We start from the raw sequence: 20,322 nt of genomic DNA, 5'->3' as shown, positions 1-20,322 counted from the left end.
AATGACACTATTCACTATTGGCTATGAAAAGTTGGCTATGAAAAGCCAACTGACATTTACTCCTGAGGTGCTGACCTGTTGCACCCTCTACAACCACTGTGATTATCATTATTTGACCCTGCTGGTCATCTATGAACATTTGAACATCTTGGCCATGTTCTGTTATAATCTCCACCCGGCACAGCCAGAGGAGGACTGGCCACCCCTCATAGCCTTGTTCCTCTCTAGGTTTCTTCCTAGGTTCTGGCCTTTCTAGGGAGTTTTTCCTAGCCTTCTACACCTGCATTGCTTGCTGTTTGGGGTTTTAGGCTGGGTTTCTGTACAGCACTTTGTGACATCAGTTGATGTAAGAACAGCTTTATAAATACATGTGATTTGATTTGACTGCACTAACTCGGCAGCTAACACAGGCAGCTGTTTCATGGAAACTAGCTAATCCATTGTGATTTAATTATAATGTCAATACTAGCTACAGTGGTTAGCTAGCTTGGTGGAAGTATTTTGTGTCGTGTGCATTGCATCTATGCACTTAGCTAGCTAGCTACCATCCCATAGCCTTCATTGTATATGAAGTGTGACTGGCTCATCAAGGGATGTACAAAGAAAATGCTCTTGTTTCTTTTTTTCATTGGCTCCTCCACATGGGGGCTTGTGCTCTCTGATTGGCTAAAAGTCAAGTTGTTGGCCACTGACGAGTAATGTGATTCTTCCAGTAGAATCGGTATGTTTGTCGCTACCGGGTTGGCATGCAGCAGGTACCGCTTTTGTTCTAGGAAGAGGTACGGCCTCCCGCTGTGATAAGGGACGACACCTTCTCTGAACAGGGCCATGAAAAGCTCCATTAACAATGCATTATCTCCAATCCCTCCAGGACACCTACAACACCCAATGTCACAGGAGGGTCAAAAAGATCATCAAGGACAGCAACCACCCGAGCCACGGCCTGCTGACCCCGCTACCATCCAGAAGGTGAGGTCAGTACAGGTACATCAGAGCTGGGACCGAGAGACTGAAAAACAGCTTCTATCTCAAGGCCATCAGACTGTTAAATAGCCATCACTAGCCAGCTACCATCCGGTTACTCAATCCTGTACCTTAGAGGCTTCTGCCCTATATACATAGACATGGAATCACTGGTCACTTTAATATTGCTTACATACTGATTTACTCATTTCATATGTATATACCATATTCTATTCTACTGTATTTTAGTCAAAGCCATTCCGACATTGCTCATCCTAATATTTATATATTTCTTAATTCCATTCTTTTACGTTTAGATTTGTGTATTGTTGTGAATTGTTAGACACTACTGCACTGTTGGAGCTAGGAACACAAGCATTTCGCTACACCCGCAATAACATCTGCTAAATATATGTGACCAAGTACCTATCGGCAGTGAGATTTTTGTGGGTTTCATGCTTTAGTGGTTAGGTTGAAGATGATTACATTTAATTCAATTGCATTCCTTTCAATTCAAATAACTTTACTGACCTAATAGGTCGTTAGAAGTAATAAGTCAGTAATAAATTGCCAAGCAAAGTAGTCTTTCATTGCCATCAAGCACATCACTGCTGAATCTGTCCACAATCTGTAGGCCCTATAGAGTTTATACCCTGCATCTCTCACAGTAAATCCTAATTTAACGAGTCATGATGTAGTGTAACCCAATCTCTTGCTGATCTGGCCTGTCTCTGGGCTGGTCTATCAGGGTGACACCTCCTCTGAAGAGGGCCATGAAAAGCTCCATTAACAATCCATTAGCTCAGTTTACAATTGGCTCTTTCATCCCCCTCCTCTCCCCTGTAACTATTCCCCAGGTCGTTGCTGCAAATGAGAACGTGTTCTCAGTCAACTTACCTGGTAAAATAACGGTAAAATAAATAAATAAAAATTATCTCCAATCCCCACTGCCTATACTATCCTCCACCATAGCACCCGCCGTCAGGTGTTTATCCCATCACCGTGGTTACCGTCGCGGGAGCAGCCCACGGTGTCTTGTCTGAGATCTAGACTGGAGCTAGAGACATAGGGAGCTGTTATGATTAGATTCTAGAATGAGGGAGGGGGGGGGGGGGGGGTGTTTGAGAGAGAGAACGAGAGAGAGAGAAAGACATGCTAAGGCTACACACAAGATACACAGTGAACCTTTGAAGCTAGTTTACCTATGTGGAGGCGATGATGTCTGCCTAAGATTCATATTATCCTCACCAGGATAGGATTTAACATGGATTATCTGTGTGTGAGAGAGACAGAGTCAGAATTGGAGCAAGAAATGGAAAGATGGAGACTAGTGATAGAGGCAGTGAGTGTGTGTGTTTTTGGTTTTCCTATCTTTGTCCGTACTCACAAGGATAGTAAAATGAAAATTAGCGGGACATTTCACCTGTCTCCACAGGAAAAGGATATTTTAGGCTTAGGGGTTAGAATGATGGTTAGGTTTAGGGGTTAAGGTAAGGGTTAAGCTAACTGGACTGTTTAGCTACTGGACTCTTAAGCTAGGACAGATTTAAATATGTTCTGGGATTCATCTGATAATATTGAGGAGTTTCCCACATCAGTCACTGGGTTCATTAATAAGTGCATCAACAACATCGTCCCCAGTGACCATACGTACAGTGCATATCCCAACCAGAAGCCATGGATTACAGGCAACATCCGCACTGAGCTAAAGACTAGAGCTGATGCTTTCAAGGAGCGGGAACCTAATCCGGATGCTTATAAGAAATCCCGCTAAGACCTTCAATGAGCCATCAAACAGGCAATACAGGACTAAGATCAAATCCTACTTTGCCGGCTCTGATGTACGTCAGATGTGGCAGGGCTTGCAAACTATCACGGATTACAAAAAGGTAAACACAGCCGCGAGCTGCCCAGTGACACGAGCCTACCAGACGAGCTAAATGCCTTTTATGCTCGGTTTGAGGCAAGAAACACTGAACCATGCATGAGAGCACCAGCTATTCCGGACAACTGTGTAATCTCGCTCTCCTTGGCCGATGTGAGCAAGATCTTTAAACAGGTTAACATTCACAAGGCCCCGGGGCCAGATGGATTACCAAGATGTGTACTCATGAGCTGATCAGCTGGCAAGTGTCTTCACTGACATTTGTAACCTCTCTCCGACCCTGTCTGTATTACCTACAGGTTTCAAGCAGACCCTGTGCCCAAGAACGCCAAGGTAACCCGTCTAAATGACTACGTAGCACTCGCCACGTAGAACTCACATCTGTAAACATGAAATACTTTGAAAGCCTGGTCATGGCTCACATCAACACCATCATCCCAGACACCCTGGACCCACTCGAATTCGCATACCGCCCCAACAAATCCCCAGAAAATGCAATCTCCATTGCACTCCACACTGCCCTCTCCCACCTGGATAAGAGGAACACCTATGTGAGAACGTTGTGCATTGACTACAGCTTAGTGTTCAACACCATATTGCCCTCCAAGCTCATCACTAAGCTCAGGACACGGGGACTGAACACCTCCCACCTCTACAACTGGATCCTGGACTTCCTGACGGGCCGCCTCATGGTAAGTTGTACCGATGCACCAAGTCTGGAAACAAAAGGACCCTGAATAGCTTCTACCCCCAAGCCATAAGACTGCTAAATAGTTAACCAAACACCTACCTGGACTATCTGCGTTGACCCCTCTTTGCACTAACACTTTTGACTCATCACATACGCTGCTGCTACTGCTTATTATCTATCCTGTTGCCTAGTCACTTTATCCCTACCTGTATGTACATATCTACCTCAATTACATCGTACCCCTGCACATCAACTCAGTACTGGTACTCCGTGTATATAGCCATGGTATGGTTTCTCATTGTGTATTTATTCCTTGTGTTATTATCTTTCTCTCTGCATTGTTGGGTAGGGCCTGTAAGTAAGCATTTCACTGTTAGTCTACACCTGTTGTTTACGAAGCATGTGACAAATAACATTTGATTTGATTTGGGGTAAAGGTTAGGGTTAGGTTTAGGGTAAATAGGAAGGGGAATCTGAAGGAGAATCAATTGTTTGGTCGCCACAAATAGTATAGTAAAACAAACGTGTGTGTGTGAGTGAGAGTGAGAGAAATAGATGCAGAGAAAGAGGAACAGAGAGAGGGGGAGAGAAGATTTGTGAGTGTGTCACCTGTGGTTTATGACAGTTCTCTGCTGTGATTTATGACAGTTCTCTGCTGTGGATTATGACAGTTCTCTGCTGTGATTTATGACAGTTCTCTGCTGTGATTTATGACAGTTCTCTGCTGTGGTTTATGACAGTTCTCTGCTGTGGTTTATGACAGTTCTCTGCTGTGGTTTATGACAGTTCTCTGCTGTGGATTATGACAGTTCTCTGCTGTGGTTTTTGACAGTTCTCTGCTGTGATTTATGACAGTTCTCTGCTGTGATTTATGACAGTTCTCTGCTGTGGTTTTTGACAGTTCTCTGCTGTGGTTTTTGACAGTTCTCTGCTGTGGTTTTTGACAGTTCTCTGCTGTGGTTTTTGACAGTTCTCTGCTGTGGTTTATGACAGTTCTCTGCTGTGGTCTTTGACAGTTCTCTGCTGTGGTCTTTGACAGTTCTCTGCTGTGGTTTATGACAGTTCTCTGCTGTGGTTTATGACAGTTCTCTGCTGTGGTTTATGACAGTTCTCTGCTGTGGTTTATGACAGTTCTCTGCTGTGGTTTATGACAGTTCTCTGCTGTGGTTTTTGACAGTTCTCTGCTGTGGTTTATGACAGTTCTCTGCTGTGGTTTTTGACAGTTCTCTGCTGTGGTTTTTGACAGTTCTCTGCTGTGGTTTTTGACAGTTCTCTGCTGTGGTTTTTGACAGTTCTCAGGTGTGGTCCGTACACATACAGGACAGACTCTCCCTCCAACACCCCATCCCTGGCTGCATTCCTGGGAGTGTGTGTGTGTGTGTGTGTGTGTGTGTGTGTGTGTGTGTGTGTGTGTGTGTGTGTGTGTGTGTGTGTGTGTGTGTGTGTGTGTGTGTGTGTGTGTGTGTGTGTGCGTACGTACGTGTGTACGCGTGCGTGTGTCTGACAGGACATCCCAGGGAGGGGACAGAGAGAGAAATTGAAGTAGGTACAAGACTGGATCCTGGCAGTCAGATCCTGGCAGGGAAAGAACAGTGGTGGGGCTGGTCTGGTCTGGGACTGAGGGTCGTAAACATAGGATCACAAACACTGGGAGGGAGGTGGCTCTTTAGGAACAAGGGAACCGGATTTCTGACATCACAGCACATCACCAGTGGCGGTCGGTATCGTTTAAGATGAGGGAGTACGCAAATGTATTTTATGAGTATGGCCTTATTTCTGTTACAGTATATTGGATGACTGTCATTCATATTCTATTCACCCAGCAAAATGTAACATACTTGAATTTCCCTATACCCATCACCTAGCCTATGAATGACAGTTTACAACGTAGGTGCATAGGTTGAGAGAATTTTTGTAATCAAGGTGACAGTAACACATTCAATACCGTCTTGCACACTCTTGCCTGCATCTATAGCTGGTCTAGGGTGTACTCATTAGTCCAACAGTGCAAACAAGAGTTTCTATTGGACAAATGCAGGTATGTTTATACCTGTTTCGTTCCGTTTGCTACGGTTTTCAACAGAATTGGCTGAATTTATACACACCTGATCACACGCAAACACAGTTCACTTTCATAGCAGCCACATGATCACTTTGCCCCTTGTAATTCCTTCTCGCATCTAAGCGCTCTCCTCCTCTCTCACCCTTTCCCTTCGCTTGTGGACTTCAGTTAACAACACATCCGCTGTCTGTGACAATGTAACAGTATAACTTTATGGCGTCCCCTCGCCCTGCGAACCAGGGACCCTCTGCACACATCAACAACGGTCGCCCACGAAGCATCGTTACCCATCGCTCCACAAAGGCCGCGGCCCTTGCAGAGCAAGGGGAACCACTACTTCAACTCAAGGTCTCAAAGCGAGTGACGTAACCGATTGAAACGTTATTAGCGCGCACCACCGCTAACTAGCTAGCCATTTCACATCCGTTACACTCACCCCCCTTTCGACCTCCTCCTTTTCCGCAGCAACCAGTGATCCGGGTCAACAGCATCAATGTAACAGTATAACTTTATGGCATCCCCTCGCCCCGACCCGGGCGCGAACCAGGGACCCTCTGCACACATCAACAACGGTCGCCCACGAAGCATCGTTACCCATCGCTCCACAAAGGCCGCGGTCCTTGCAGAGCAAGGGGAACCACTACTTCAACTCAAGGTCTCAAAGCGAGTGACGTAACCGATTGAAACGCTATTAGCGCGCACCACCGCTAACTAGCTAGCCATTTCACATCCGTTACAACAAGGTAAAAAACCTTTCCAAGCCAAACCTTCATATTATAACCGCTAACCGCTACACACAGCCTACATCATTGTCACCATATTATCTAAAGTCATAGTAAACATAGCTAATAGAACTAACGCATTAGTAAACCCGCTACAATCATGCAGTAGAGTAGTCAGCAGAGCAAGCACTTTAGCAGTTACACCGGCGACCCCGGTGGTAATAAATTAATAAAACCAAAAGCTTACCTTGACTTGGAAGAGCTCCAAATTTGGATAGCCATAGCCAGCTAGCTAACATAGCTTCCCTCTGTTTGAGCTGGGTGTTTGAGTAGGCCAAACATCGCTAACTCTCCCTCTCTCTCATGCTTCTCCTTCATATTTGAAGAAATGTATTTGTTAAAAACTGTTCAAATATTGTCTTTCTCTCTCTTTGATTCAACTACACACCACATTTTAGTCACTGCAGTGCTAGCTAGCTGTAGCTTATGCTTTCAGTACTATTGCTACCCTACAGAGTGCTGCTGAGGCCACTGTAGACCTTCATTGCAAAACGTGGTGTTTTAATCAATAATTTGGTGACGTGAATATATTTTGTATAGATTTAAAATCAACATTTTTATTTATATGTTTCACTATAAAAATAAAAAATTCACTATGGTCCTGCCCTTCCTCCTCTGAGGAGCCTCCACTTATCACACACACACACTGAGGGAGAGTCTGGCTATATGATGTAATTACAGAATGTGTATGTATGGATGCCTTGAAACGATGCCAGAAATGCCCTTCTCTGCTGTTTAGAATAGAATGGGAGGCTGCAGTGCAGTTTCATTTCTTGCCCATTCTACAGAACAGGCCAATAAAACCACTAGAACTGACTATTACAATCTGAAACATAAATAACCAAGGAGAAAAATGCTACCATCAGATACATAACATCACCAAAACATTCAGGCAACATTCGTCACTAGCTGAAGCGGATGACTTTCTTACATTTCTGTATGGTTCCCATTTCCTCAAAAACCTCCCCTGGGAATCATTATGAAATCAATCAGGCTATTTCTAGAGACAGCCTAAAAAGGTCTCCTCTGGTCTGGGTGAGTTGAGCTCTGAGGTCCTGAAGACAGAATGGTAATGTTGTTGAAATGTCCTCTTCTACTTTCGGCTATCTGATTCGACCCATAGGACCTATTAAATGCTAAACACCTTTAGGACCCTCATAACATCAAAGAGTAAGGAAGATCTCCATCTGTGTACACACACTCATACAGTTAAACACATTTTGAAGGCAACTACCGTAAGCTAATTTTAGAGAAACTATATTTTTTATCCAAATATAGTCTTCTCCTTCATCCCAGTGCAACTTCACAATGTTGATATACCCAACAATGTTGACGTTACCCGTTGATATTATATCTATAAACAACAGAGTGAGTGACCAAACCTAACAGACCAGTTTGGGTGAAGATACTAGCCTACTGTTACAATGTTCGCTCAATTCAACTGTAAGCACTTTGTGTGTCCCAGTGCTTGTCTGTGTGTTAACTGTGAGTGAAGTTTGCAGTGAGTGGACAGAGCAGTAGGGTCAATAGCTGTGTGTGTAAGGGAAAAATCTTCACAGTTACATATCGGGATATTATTTATGACAATATATAGTATCGTTTTGACAATATAGCAGTATTATTTTTGCACTAGTTGGCTATACCTGCAACAAAACTCCAGTATTTTTCCTTCATACATGTAGCTTGTTCTCCATCTTCTTTTTAAATAGTGAGCCAATTTGTTTTCAGCACTTTTATTTACATGACTGATCAAAGCCATGAGTAAACATGGTGAGCAATATGTTTGGAACATTGAATCGCAATACACATAGAATCGTAAGAATCGCAGTGCATATTGTGTCGGCACCTAAGTATCATGATAATATCGTATTGTGAGGTCCCTGGCAATTCACAGCCCTGGTGTGTGTGTGTTAACTGTGAGTAATGTTATCAGTGTGTGAACCCAGTCAGACAGTAGTAGAGCAATTGTCACCTCTAATTATAGCTAGCAGTCCTCTGGCCCCCCTGCTGTGGCAGTCGACCAGGGCCACGGATCAATCTCAGTCAGAGTGGAACTCAATGCCAGGGAAATGGGTGCAGGGGGTTAAAAGGGCACCTACATCAGATTCAGGCCACATAATGTGGTATTGCATACCAGCATCCGTCTGTACACAGTTCCTAACGTGTAGGAACCGTGTAGATGTAATCTTTTGGTTTTAGGCAGATATGAAACTGCGCTTGGGACTTTTCCTAAGTTTAGTAAGAACAACTGTGTGAGTGTGTATACTTTTGATACCTGACAGTGCTATCCTGTAGTGACTCGTTCTCTAGGTACAATATTACAGCCGATTCATGATGTCATCACAGTTAAAGGTGCAACCGCAATCAAGGGAATTCCCATGCAAAATAACAAAGCACACTTTGGATTTGATACTTCCTCGACCAGTCATCAGTGTAGCCTTATCCCTTCCTCAGACGTGGTTATAGTGGTGCTGTGCATATAAAGAAACACTCCTTCTGACTGATTGACTGACGACAGAAGAGTAGCTAACGGCCTGTTTGTTGCCTCTGGTGTGTGTTTGTGGGGACAAGGATGATGGAATGTTGCCAACTGTAATTTAGTATCATAAATTCAGAATGTGTACGATGAACTGGAAGTCCCCGCCTACTGCTTCCAAACCCAGGCACTCTTTAAGCCTAATGCAATGATTTATTTTACAATCAAATTTCTCTATTCTATAGTGATGTGCATCACATAAAGTAGTTACTGTCTAATTATGTGTGCAGTCCTAAAAACATGCAGACAGGGTAGTCACACAAAGACAGGGAATTACTGTCAAACTCATACTAGGCTATAGGTTACTGAAATGGCTCACAGGTCAATGGTGAATTGCTGTTGTGCTCAGTCATGCATGGCCCAACCAATCTAGAGTACAAAATAATGAAGTTCATAGTGTGACTGTTGGTTGACACAATGCAAACTTTATTGTCCAGGACATTGGCGAAATTGCCACGGGGGATGGGGGGACACGTCCGCCCAATAATTTCTGGGGGGAGTTGGGGGCCCACTGGAGGTCCCCCAGATAGCATATGAACACGTCATAAGCAATGGCAGAATGTGTAGAATTGCAGGAAATTAGCTTTAAAGGAGAAATGTTACAACCAAATCTCTATTTTGATGTAAATGGCATGTTGTAGAAGGGTCCAAACAACTTTTTTGTGATTTCACATGTTTTAGAGAAACTGAAAAAACATGAACAGAATCTCCAAAAACAGTTTTCATTCTTTATCCGTAATGTTATATTCCCTTTTACGCGACTCGAGCATTCTCGAGCGGTTCCATTTACCATGCAGCCTGCTGCTACAGGTAACTGCCAAAATAAAGGAAACACCAACACACTGTATAATGTCTTAATAGGGAGTTGAACCACCACGAGGCGTCAGAACAGCTTCAATGCGTGTTGGCTTAGATTCTAGAAGTGTGGAAGCACCCCATGCGTTCAATATACTTTGTATTAAAGGTTGACACAGGAGTGACTATTCATTTCTGTCGTGTCTTGTCCTGTCAATTATTTTACCTGTACTGTCCTGATCCCGCAACCGTTCTGTAACACCGGAACTTTCCTGTCCAATCACAATAAAAATAACTGTCCCGTACATTGCTCATTTATATGCCCAAATCTCTGAAATAACTCCCTCCTAGCTGCATGTCTGTCTGTCCCCGCTCTGCAACAGCATCACATTCGTGGAAACGAAGACTGTTCTCAGGGCAAGCCTTGTTGTAGCTAGATATGTTCAAGCCGCATTAGGGACAATTTTAGCTAACTCTATTCCTAACCTTAACCTAATTATCCTAACCTTCCATGTCAATTATCCTAACCTGCTACAAAAAGTAACTTCTGCTAGTCAAAGATTGACGTTGAGATCAGTCTTGGTTTCCACTAACGCGATACAGCCACTCGCGTGTGAGTAACCATAGCAACTGCTCTGTGGCTGCTGCTTAGGAGACAGTTACCTGTACACAGCTGATAACCACATTACGAGATTTGGGGAATGAAGGCAGTGGGAGCACTGTTCCCGTGTCAACCTCTACTTTGTATCCCTCATTTACTCAAGTGTTTTCTTTATTTTGGTAGTTATCTGTAAAATAGACAGAGAGGTATCGCTCGAGTCGCAACAAAATTGAATATAACGCTGCAGAAGTTCGGAATTACACAATTTCATGTGTACAATATCTAAAAGACCTACATCACTATACTGAGAGCTTTGCTGTTTCTAAAAGGATGCATTTGGGTGTTTTTGGAGCCTTTGTTCATGTTTTTTTTCGGGGCCCCCATACTACTGTACACAACGAGGATGACGAAGTGATTTGCTGTTTGGTGTAAGTTTCTCTGAAACGTGAAATCATAATAAAGTTGTCTCGACCCTTCAATAACTTGTTTTTTATGTATTTCTTTTTACCTTTATTTAACTAGGCATATAACATGCCATTTACATTTTTTTTTTATTGATTTGGTTTTATTTATTTATTATTAAATACATTAAATGACCTGGTATGATGGTGCATTGATCGGTTATTTTTGTGTTTTTACCCGAAGTCAACCTTTAAAGTGACTAACCAGTTTTTCCAGATTTCTATGAAATATGAACTATAATTCATTATAATATGAGTGAAATAGTTTTATTTCCAAAAAAGGGCAATTAAGTATATTTAAAGGCAGCTTTTCTTTGTTGGAATGTTGTGGGCATACCCCAACATCAGAATGGTGTGGGTGTATACAGGTCATTAAAAATATTATTGCGAGTAGACCACTGATTGGCCAGCTCCCTCTTTGAGGAAATAGCAAGCATTTTTTAAACAGTCTGTTTATGATACAAGTTTGAGGTGGGGTTTTTAAAGTGTTTTCTCCAATTTATGCTTTGGCCACAAATACAAGTATAGGATGATTCAACAACATTATTTGGGTATGAGTTAACAGAACTTTTAAACGTGAGATTTTCCCTGGAAAGTTACTTTAATACAACAAAATATTCTCTCAACCTCATGGCAAAATGTGTAAAGTAGCAGGAAATTTGCCTTAAAACAGCTAAACGTTCTCGCATCCTCATTGAAAAATATGAAATATAGTATGAGATGAGCTATAAAAACAGCACATTTTTATCTGCCCCATGACAAACTGTGTAGAGTTGCAGGAAATTAGCTTTAAAACTGCTAAATGTTCTTTCAGACTCATGACAAAATGTTAAGAATAGCATTATAAAACTGCAAATGTTCTATGTGTTAAAAAGTGTGTGTGTTAAAAAACGTGTTAAAAAGCAGGAAGTTAGTTATTTGCCAAAAAATAAGAAATACAATTCCTAACATATATATTTTTTGTGACATTGCACTTATACCTTATACTGTGTTTTCTAAATACCCCTCCATATAAAAAAGTTTACAAACAAATAAAGCTCCCCGGACCTCCATCTACTGTTCATCCTCCCCAATATCTACACCATCATTTCGCCCTAGGTCCTGCATAGGCTGCAGTCAGTGTGAAACCGAAAACAAGATTGTATGGTTCTGGGAAATAATTTGGGGATTTCCACGACATATTTTGGACACAATTACACAGCGTGATGTTCAGTTATTGTTTGTAGTTAACATACAGCCAGAGGTAGCCTATAGTTGGAACGGTATGCCCAAGCTATCTATAATGCCCCATTATGTCGTTGCCTCTACGCACAATACTGAACATCTGGCCCAAAGCTTATTCTACGCATCTAGAGGGGGAAACTCAGTCGTGGGCCAGGCACAGCATGTCCATTGTCTGTCTATAAAATTCTCAATCATGTTAATTTTTGTGTAATGGAATGGAAACATATTGTTAATTCAAACAAACTCCACACAGCAAGTTATCTTCGCTTATACAGAATACAACACCATTCCTCTCAATACCTAATTCCCCAAATCCATGCACTTTGTCGGGAACCCTGGGCGCAGGAGCGGAAGAGATTCAGAAAAATTATACAGTGTTTTCTATTCTTACCTGCTTCCACTGTATCTGATAAGTCAAAATTAGATGCTGTCCTAGGGAATTCTTTGAGTTTCCTGGCGCTGAGGTTAAAAAACCCGGAGTTCGCTCCTTCTTCCAACGCTCTTTCCAAGCCGCGGTTAGTTGGCACGGTATTGCCGCTAATGTTACTTTGTATAGAGGCAGATGCGAGCTGGGAATGTGGACGAGGGTCTGGTCCCAACGTCGCCATATTCGCCTCACCTTTATTGCAAATGAAATGCTCTACGACGATTGTATCCAGGCACAAACTACGGGAGAGACTTCAGCGGTGCGCGAATTTCCGGAATTGCCTCCGCTCCCATGCGGCTGCGCAATTCACTGTACTACAATGAACTGTAGCCAGGCCAACTGCATACTGGTAGATTAGGATTTTGCGACCCCTGCTGACTATAGGCCTACAGAAAACTGACATAGTTTCCCTTCAAAACCTAGAGCTACTTGTATGACACGAATGTCTGTACCGTAGGCTACATCTGTGATATATGTAGTTCATATAAACTGAGTGACACAAAACAGATATTGGGAATGCAGTAAACATTGTGACTACGGATTTTGAATGATTAGTAAGCCTGCATAACAACTTCTAACTCAATTACAGAAAAACATTCATATCATACATTTCATATCATATCTTGAATGATAATTCCTAGAGTTCAATGAGTCTACAAATGAGTAGTCTAGCCTGTTGATAGAGAGAGAGAGAGAGAGAGAGCGAGAGAGAGAGAGAGAGAGAGAGAGAGAGAGAGTACTGTTCATTATGAATGGTTTGTTAACTTTTGTTTATTACCTATTTCACTTGGCTTTGGCAATGTAAACATATGTTTCCCATGCCAATAAATCCCTTTGAATTGAGAGAGGGGGGGCTCACTGCCAATGAGAATGCTGAGTCGACCGCTTGAATAACCTTGCATCAGCAGAGATGCTGTTTGCTGATCACTGATCACACTATGGAGGCTGTACACACACATAGAGAGAGAGAGAGAGTGAAAGAGAGACAGAGAGACGAGAGGTAGAGAATGAGAGATGCCTTCAGATACATACAGTAACAGAAAGAAACGAGTGAGTGAGGTGGTGTCAGACTATGATACATGTATCGTCTTTGGTGCCATCTGGAGCAGGTAAAAGCCTGTTAGATTCTATTTCAGATGAACCCAGCTCAACAAATAACCTATAATTCTGCTATTCCCAATATTCATGACAGTATTACTATTTCTTTTCAGCGCCTGAAAAGTCAGTCCATATCTTCATGTCACTTTTTTGTCAGTTTCATCCCCTCACTTCATATTTTACTATTAGCAGAACATGAGTACAAGAAAAATTAAATGCTACTTTTTTAGTATCATACTTCCCCGATCTGTTCAAGCTGCATTGTGGTGTGACACACAATTGTTAGGTTGTTTCAATATGCTTAAGGCTGGTTTCTACAACATCTCCTTCATGCTGGACAAGACATTACTTCCCACCGAGGGGAACCTAACAGGAATAAAAAGCTGGAAAAAAATTATTGTTGATCTCAGCATTAATAAGCAAGACTACTACATAAGGATTAGGTTAAATCTATTTGTGAATGATAACTCAATCCTCACCAGAGATTTGTGAGATGTTGGGATGAGTATTATAACACTTTTCAGGTCAAACATAATATGTAGTAATTATAAGACACCACTTGGAGTTCTAAGACACTACTTGGAGTGTGAGCCTTTTGTCACGACTCCCAACGAAGGTGGCTCCCCTGCCTGTTCGGGCGGCGCTCGGCGGTCGTCGTCGCCGGTCTACTAGCCGCCACCAATCCCTTTTTCCTTTTCGTTTTGTCTTATTGGTTGCACCTGTTCCCTGTTTCGTTTCTTGATTTATGTCTATTTAAGCCTGTTAGGTCCGCCTAGGGTTGTGCGGGATTGTTACTCTGTTGGATGTGGATGTGGATGTGGATGTGGATGTGGTTGTGGATGTGGATGTGGATGTGGATGTGGTTGTGGATGTGGATGTGGTTGTGGATGTGGTTGTGGATGTGGTTGTGGATGTGGTTGTGGATGTGGATGTGGATGTGGATGTGGTTGTGGATGTGGTTGTGGATGTGGTTGTGGATGTGGATGTGGATGTGGTTGTGGATGTGGATGTGGTTGTGGATGTGGATGTGGTTGTGGATGTGGTTGTGGATGTGGATGTGGTTGTGGATGTGGATGTGGTTGTGGTTGTGGATGTGGATGTGTTTTCGTGTTTGTTTTCTCCAGACTGTTTGGTCCTGTGTTTGGGCTGGTCTGTTTTATGCGCCCTGTATTTTGGCGTGACCGTGCCGGAGAATAAATTACGATTTACCGAACCCCCTGCTCTCTGCGCCTGACTCCAACCCACCACTCCTAGTAAACTCTGACACCTTTGACCTTTGATAAAACTTTAATTACACAAAAACATAGGAGCTCACTCCCTAATTTAACTTGGACTGCTGAACTGGAGAAGTAGACCAGTGCAAATTTTTTAACAAGATATTAAAAGAGCTCAGCTACCTAAACTTGTCATTCACTGACGTGTGGTTATAAGAGCACTTATAACAACAGAATGAGACCCCCAACATTAAATGTTGGATGTAAAGATATCCGACCCACTTCTTGCTCAACAAGTTGACAATTTTACAGCTGTATGATTTTAGACGTCACATGACAAAAAGACTCACGTTCGACCATGTCCTCTGTTTTGGGATTATACAAAATGGTGATTACTTTACAGTTGGATAGAATATTAAATTGTTTCAGAGATTCTGGAAATAATCACATTTGTGATTGTTCCTATGGTTTCAATACTACTTGCTGCAGGTGTACATGTATCTTAACTTCAGTATACAGTGCCTTCGGAAAGTATTCAGACCCCTTGACTTTTTCCACATTTTGTTTCATTACAGCCTTATTCTAAATTATATATTTTTTTAAACCTCAGCAATCTACACACAATACCCCATAATAATAAAGTGAAAACCATTTTTATTTTTTATTTTTGCAAATGTATAAAAAAACAAAAACAGAAATACCTTATTTACATAAGTATTCAGACCCTTTGCTATGAGACTTGAAATTGAGCTCAGGTGCATCCTGTTTCCATTGTTTTTCCTTGAGATGTTTCTACAACTTCATTGGAGTCCACCTGTGGTAAATTCAATTGATTGGGCAGGATTTGGAAAGGTACACACCTGTCTATATAAGGTCCCACAGTTGACAGTGCATGTCAGAGCAAAACCCAAGCCAGGAGATTGAAAGAATTGTCCGTAGACCTCCGAGACAGGATTGCGTCGAGGCACAGATCTGGGGAAGGGTACCAAAAAATGTCTGCAGCATTGAAGGTCCCCAAGAACACAGTGGCCTCCATCATCCTTAAATTAAAGAAGTTTGGTACCACTAAGACTCTTCCTAGAGCTGGCCGCTCAGCCAAACTGAGCAATCGGGGGAGAAGGGCCTTGGTCAGGGAGGTGACCAAGAACCCGATGGTCACTCTGACAGAGCTCTGGAGTTTCTCTGTGGAGATGGGAGAACCTTCCAGAAGGACAACCATCTCTGTAGCACTCCACCAATCAGGCCTTCATAGTAGAGTGACCAGACGGAAGCCACTCCTCAGTAAAAGGCACATGACAACACGCTTGGAGTTTGCCAAAAGGCACCTAAACTCTCAGACTATGAGAAACAAGATTATCTGGTCTGATGAAACCAAGATTTAAATCTTTGGGCTGAATGCCAAGTGCACGTCTGGTGGAAACCTGGCATCATCCCTACGGTGAAGCATGGTGGTGGCAGCATCATGCTGTGGGGATGTTTTTCAGTAGCAGGGACTGGGAGACTAGTCAGAATCGAGGCAAAGATAAATGGAGCAAAATACAGAGAGATCCTTGATGAAAACCTGCTCCAGAGTGCTCAGGACCTCAGACTGGGGCAAAGGTTCACCTTCCAACAGGAAAACTACCCTAAGCACACAGCCAAGACAACGCATTAGTGGCTTCGGGACAAGTCTCTGAATGTCGTTGAGTGGCCCAGCCAGCGCCTTGAACCCATCTCTGGAGAGACCTGAAAATAGCTGTGCAACGACGCTCCCCGTCCAACCTGACAGAGCTTGAGAGGATCAGCAGAGAAGAATGGGAGAAACTCTCCAAATATAGGTGTGCCAAGCTTGTAGCGTCATACCCAAGAAGACTCAATGCTGTAATCGCTGCCAAAGGTGCTTCAACAAAGTACTGAGTAAAGGGTCTGAATACTTATGTAAATGTGATATTGTCGCGACTTCCACCGAAGGTGGCTCCTCTCCCTGTTCGGGCGGTGCTCGGCGGTCGTCGTCGCCGGCCTACTAGCTGCCACCGATCCATTTTTCCTTTTCGTTTGTGTCTGTCTGTATTGTTTACACCTGTGTCTTGATAGTTGAGTTCGGTGGGTATATTTACCTCCGCTGCCTGCGAGTCTTTGTGCGGGATTGTTTTCTGTGGTTATGTTATTTAGGGGTGTGTGTCTGCACCACAGGGTTTCTTTTCTCTCGGCAGTTGTGCCGTTTTGGTATTGAGTTTAGTAGTCGAGGTTTCTCCTCCGTGTGTGTTACGCTTTATTCCCTGTGTGTGTGGCAATCTCGTTTTGGCCGTGTTTTAGTCCCATGTTGTAGTTGTGTTGGGACTGCACATTAAACTCTCCTGCTCCTGAGTCCTGCACCTTCCTCCGTTAGGAGGCACCGTAACAGATATTTACGTTTCTTTTAATGATATATTAGCAATGATATCTAAAAACCTGTTTTAGCTTTCTCATTATGGGGTATTGTGTATAGATTGATGAGGAAAATAAACAATTCAATCCATTTTAGAATAAGGCTTTAATGTAACAAAATGTGGAAAAAGTCAAGGGGTCTGAGTACTTTCTGAACACACTGTAGATACTGTATAGGCTTGACCTGCCCATTGATATATTGTTCATTTGCAATATTCTAATATGATAATATTGTTTGTTTATGGATCCAGAAGATTATTATTAGACAAATTCTGTATTTGTTTGAGGAGCTCTACAAAGTCAATGTCCTCCTTCAAACAGCACTTGACTGTCCAACTCTAATATGGCCTCACATGATATAAAAAAGGTTGGTGTTCATGTGAAAATATCCCCTTCACAATAGAGATACCTATGGTTGTAATATGAATATATTCTATAACTTTCTATTGTATCTACCTTCATGGGAAGATGTCATAAGAAGTAGCTTACTACTGCAACTGGTGATGCCTGACTGAAACTGCTAGGGACGCTTGCTCATCTGTCGAATTACCTTGTAATGTTGGAGATGAGGATATATCTTCTGTACATACTAATGCAAACAATGCCATCATGCAAATTTCACAGTGTACTGTACATTTCATGCACACAAAAAGCTTATTCATCTCAAATTTTGTGCACAAATTAGTTTACACCCTGAGCATTTATCCTTTGCCAAGATCATCCCTCCACCTGACAGGTGTGGCATATCAAAAAGCTGATTAAACAGCATGATCATTTTACAGTTACACCTTGTGCTGGGGAAAATAAAGGGCCACTCTAAAATGTGAAGTTTCAACTTTTCCTGGAAGTTGAAAATGTCCCAGTTCTGCATACTCACCAGACACGTCACCTATTGAGCATTTGGGATGCTCTGGATCAACAAGTATGACACCGTGTTCCAGTTCCCGCCAATATCCAGTGATTTCGCACAGCCATTGAAGAGGAGGAGTGGGACAACAGTCCACATGCCACAATCAACAGCCTGATCAACTTTATGCGAAGGAGATGTATCGCGCTGCATGAGGTGTCACACCAGACACTGACTGATTTTCTGATCCACGCCCCTACTTTTTTTTAAAGGTATCCGTGACCACTCTAAAATGTGCCGTTTTGTCACACAACACAATACCACAGATGTCTCAAGATTTGAGGGACTGTGCAATTGGCATGCTGACTGCAGGAATGTCCACTAGAGCTGATGCCAGAGAATAAAAAAATTATTTCTCTACCATAAGCCGCCTCCAACGTCATTTTAGAGAATTTGGCAGTACGTCCAACGGGCCTCACAACAGCAGACCACGTGTAACCACGCAAGCCCAGGACCTCCCCATCCGACTTCTTCCCCTGCGGGAACATCTGAGACCAGCCACCCGGGCAGCTGATGAAACCTTGGGTTTGCACAACCGAAGAATTTCTGCACAAACTGTCAGAAATCGTCTCAGGAAAGCTCATCTGCGTGCTCATCGTCCTCACCAGGGTCTTGACCTGACTGCAGTTCGGCGTCATAATCGACTTAATTGGGCAAATGCTCAACTTCGATGGCCACTGGCACGCTGGAGAAATGTGAGCTTCATGGATGAATCCCGGTTTCAACTGTACCGGGCAGATGGCAGACAGCATGTACGGCATTGTGTGGGCGAGCGGTTTGCTGATGTGAACAGAGTGCCCCATGGTGGCGGTGGGGTTATGGTATGGGCAGGCAATGAGCACAATGGCATTTTATCAGTGGCAATTTCAAAGCACAGAGATCCTGAGGCCCATTGTCGTGCCATTCATCCAACCGCCATCACCTCATGTTTCAGCATGATAACCCATGGCCCCATGTCGCAAGGATCTGTACACAATTCCTGGAAGTTGAAAATGTCCCAGTTCTGCATACTCACCAGATACAGTATGTCACCTACTGAGCATGTTTGGGATGCTCTGAATCGACAAGTACGACACCGTGTTCCAGTTCCCGTCAATATCCAGCAACTTCGCACAGCCATTGAAGAGGAGCGGGACTACATTCCACATGCCACAATCAACAGCCCGATCAACTCTATGCGAAGGAGATGTGCTGCGCTGCATGAGGCAAATGGTGATCACACCAGACACCGACTGATTTTCTGATCCACACCCTTACTTTTTTTAAGGTATCAGTGACCCACAGATGCATATATGTATTCCCAGTAAAATCCATAGATTAGGGCCTAATTCATTTATTTCAATTGACTTATTTCTCTATATTAACTGTATATGAAATTGTTGCATGTTGCGTACATTTATTTGTTCAATATACATTTGTATATTTTCTGCTGATAGTTTTCAATTTTCATTCAGCAAGTACAAGAGAAGTTGTTTTGAAGGAAGTTGAGATATACTGTAACTGTGTTCATAGAAAATCTCTCTATGTGTGTGCATGTGGTCAGTCGTGGTGGCACTGCCTCTCCTCTACGAAGGGACACTGTCCCGACATCACCTTATCTAAGCCCACCACACAGACACTGCACTGAGACAGAAAGCAGCGGGAATAAAGGCAGATATGGCAGTCCTCTCATGATGATGATGATGAAGGACACTATAAGAGTAATGAAGTACCAGGGAGCGACTCAAACAGGCAGCAGGACCCCTCTCTGCTGTTCCCAGGTGATGACCAATATCCCCTTACTAGAAGTAGCCCCGTTATCTCCCACAAGAAGAAGTCCTTACCGTGGCATGGGGATACAGGGCTGTCTGTGTCGCCCCCTACTATTGAGACACCTCTGGGTCTTAGTAGTGACCCCCCATCAACATTTGACCGATATCACCTTCATCTTAATGAGCCCCCAACACTGGCAGCAGAGAAGTCAACTGGTGGTGTAGAGGCACAGTCAAATAAGCCACGCTGTGTCTCCCTCTTGGCCAACCTGAACGACCTGCTTACCAGCAGGCTCCATGTTCCTTCAGGGGTCCCCATGGGCCAGAGCTTGGGGGGCCCTGAAGGGAACAATTGTGGACGGGTATCCAACTCGGATGCCCATCCACAATTAGGTAACCTTTTCAGCTGTCCTGATATGGCAGACTTTATACATCTTTACATATACAGACTGGTGTACTGTATGTGAAATAGCTTATGAAAAGAAGGGAGAACACCCACACACATTGTGCTATGAAGTT

General features: G+C 43.1%; 1 protein-coding gene across 1 annotated transcript in view; it reads right to left on the bottom strand.

Moving 5' to 3' along the window:
* Positions 1-12,727, bottom strand: part of LOC139538850 (leucine-rich repeat and calponin homology domain-containing protein 1-like) — a 92,102-nt gene extending 79,375 nt beyond the window's left edge. Inside the window, exon 1 of the mRNA XM_071341339.1 lies at positions 12,392-12,727. Coding sequence (XP_071197440.1) covers positions 12,392-12,608 — 217 coding nt within the window. The 5' untranslated portion in view covers positions 12,609-12,727. The remainder of the gene's footprint in view (positions 1-12,391) is intronic.
* Positions 12,728-20,322: the final 7,595 nt, after the last annotated feature.

This window comes from Salvelinus alpinus, chromosome 14 (assembly GCF_045679555.1).
Source record: "Salvelinus alpinus chromosome 14, SLU_Salpinus.1, whole genome shotgun sequence".
NCBI lineage: Eukaryota > Metazoa > Chordata > Actinopteri > Salmoniformes > Salmonidae > Salvelinus > Salvelinus alpinus.
This window is presented reverse-complemented; position numbering and strand designations above follow the sequence as displayed.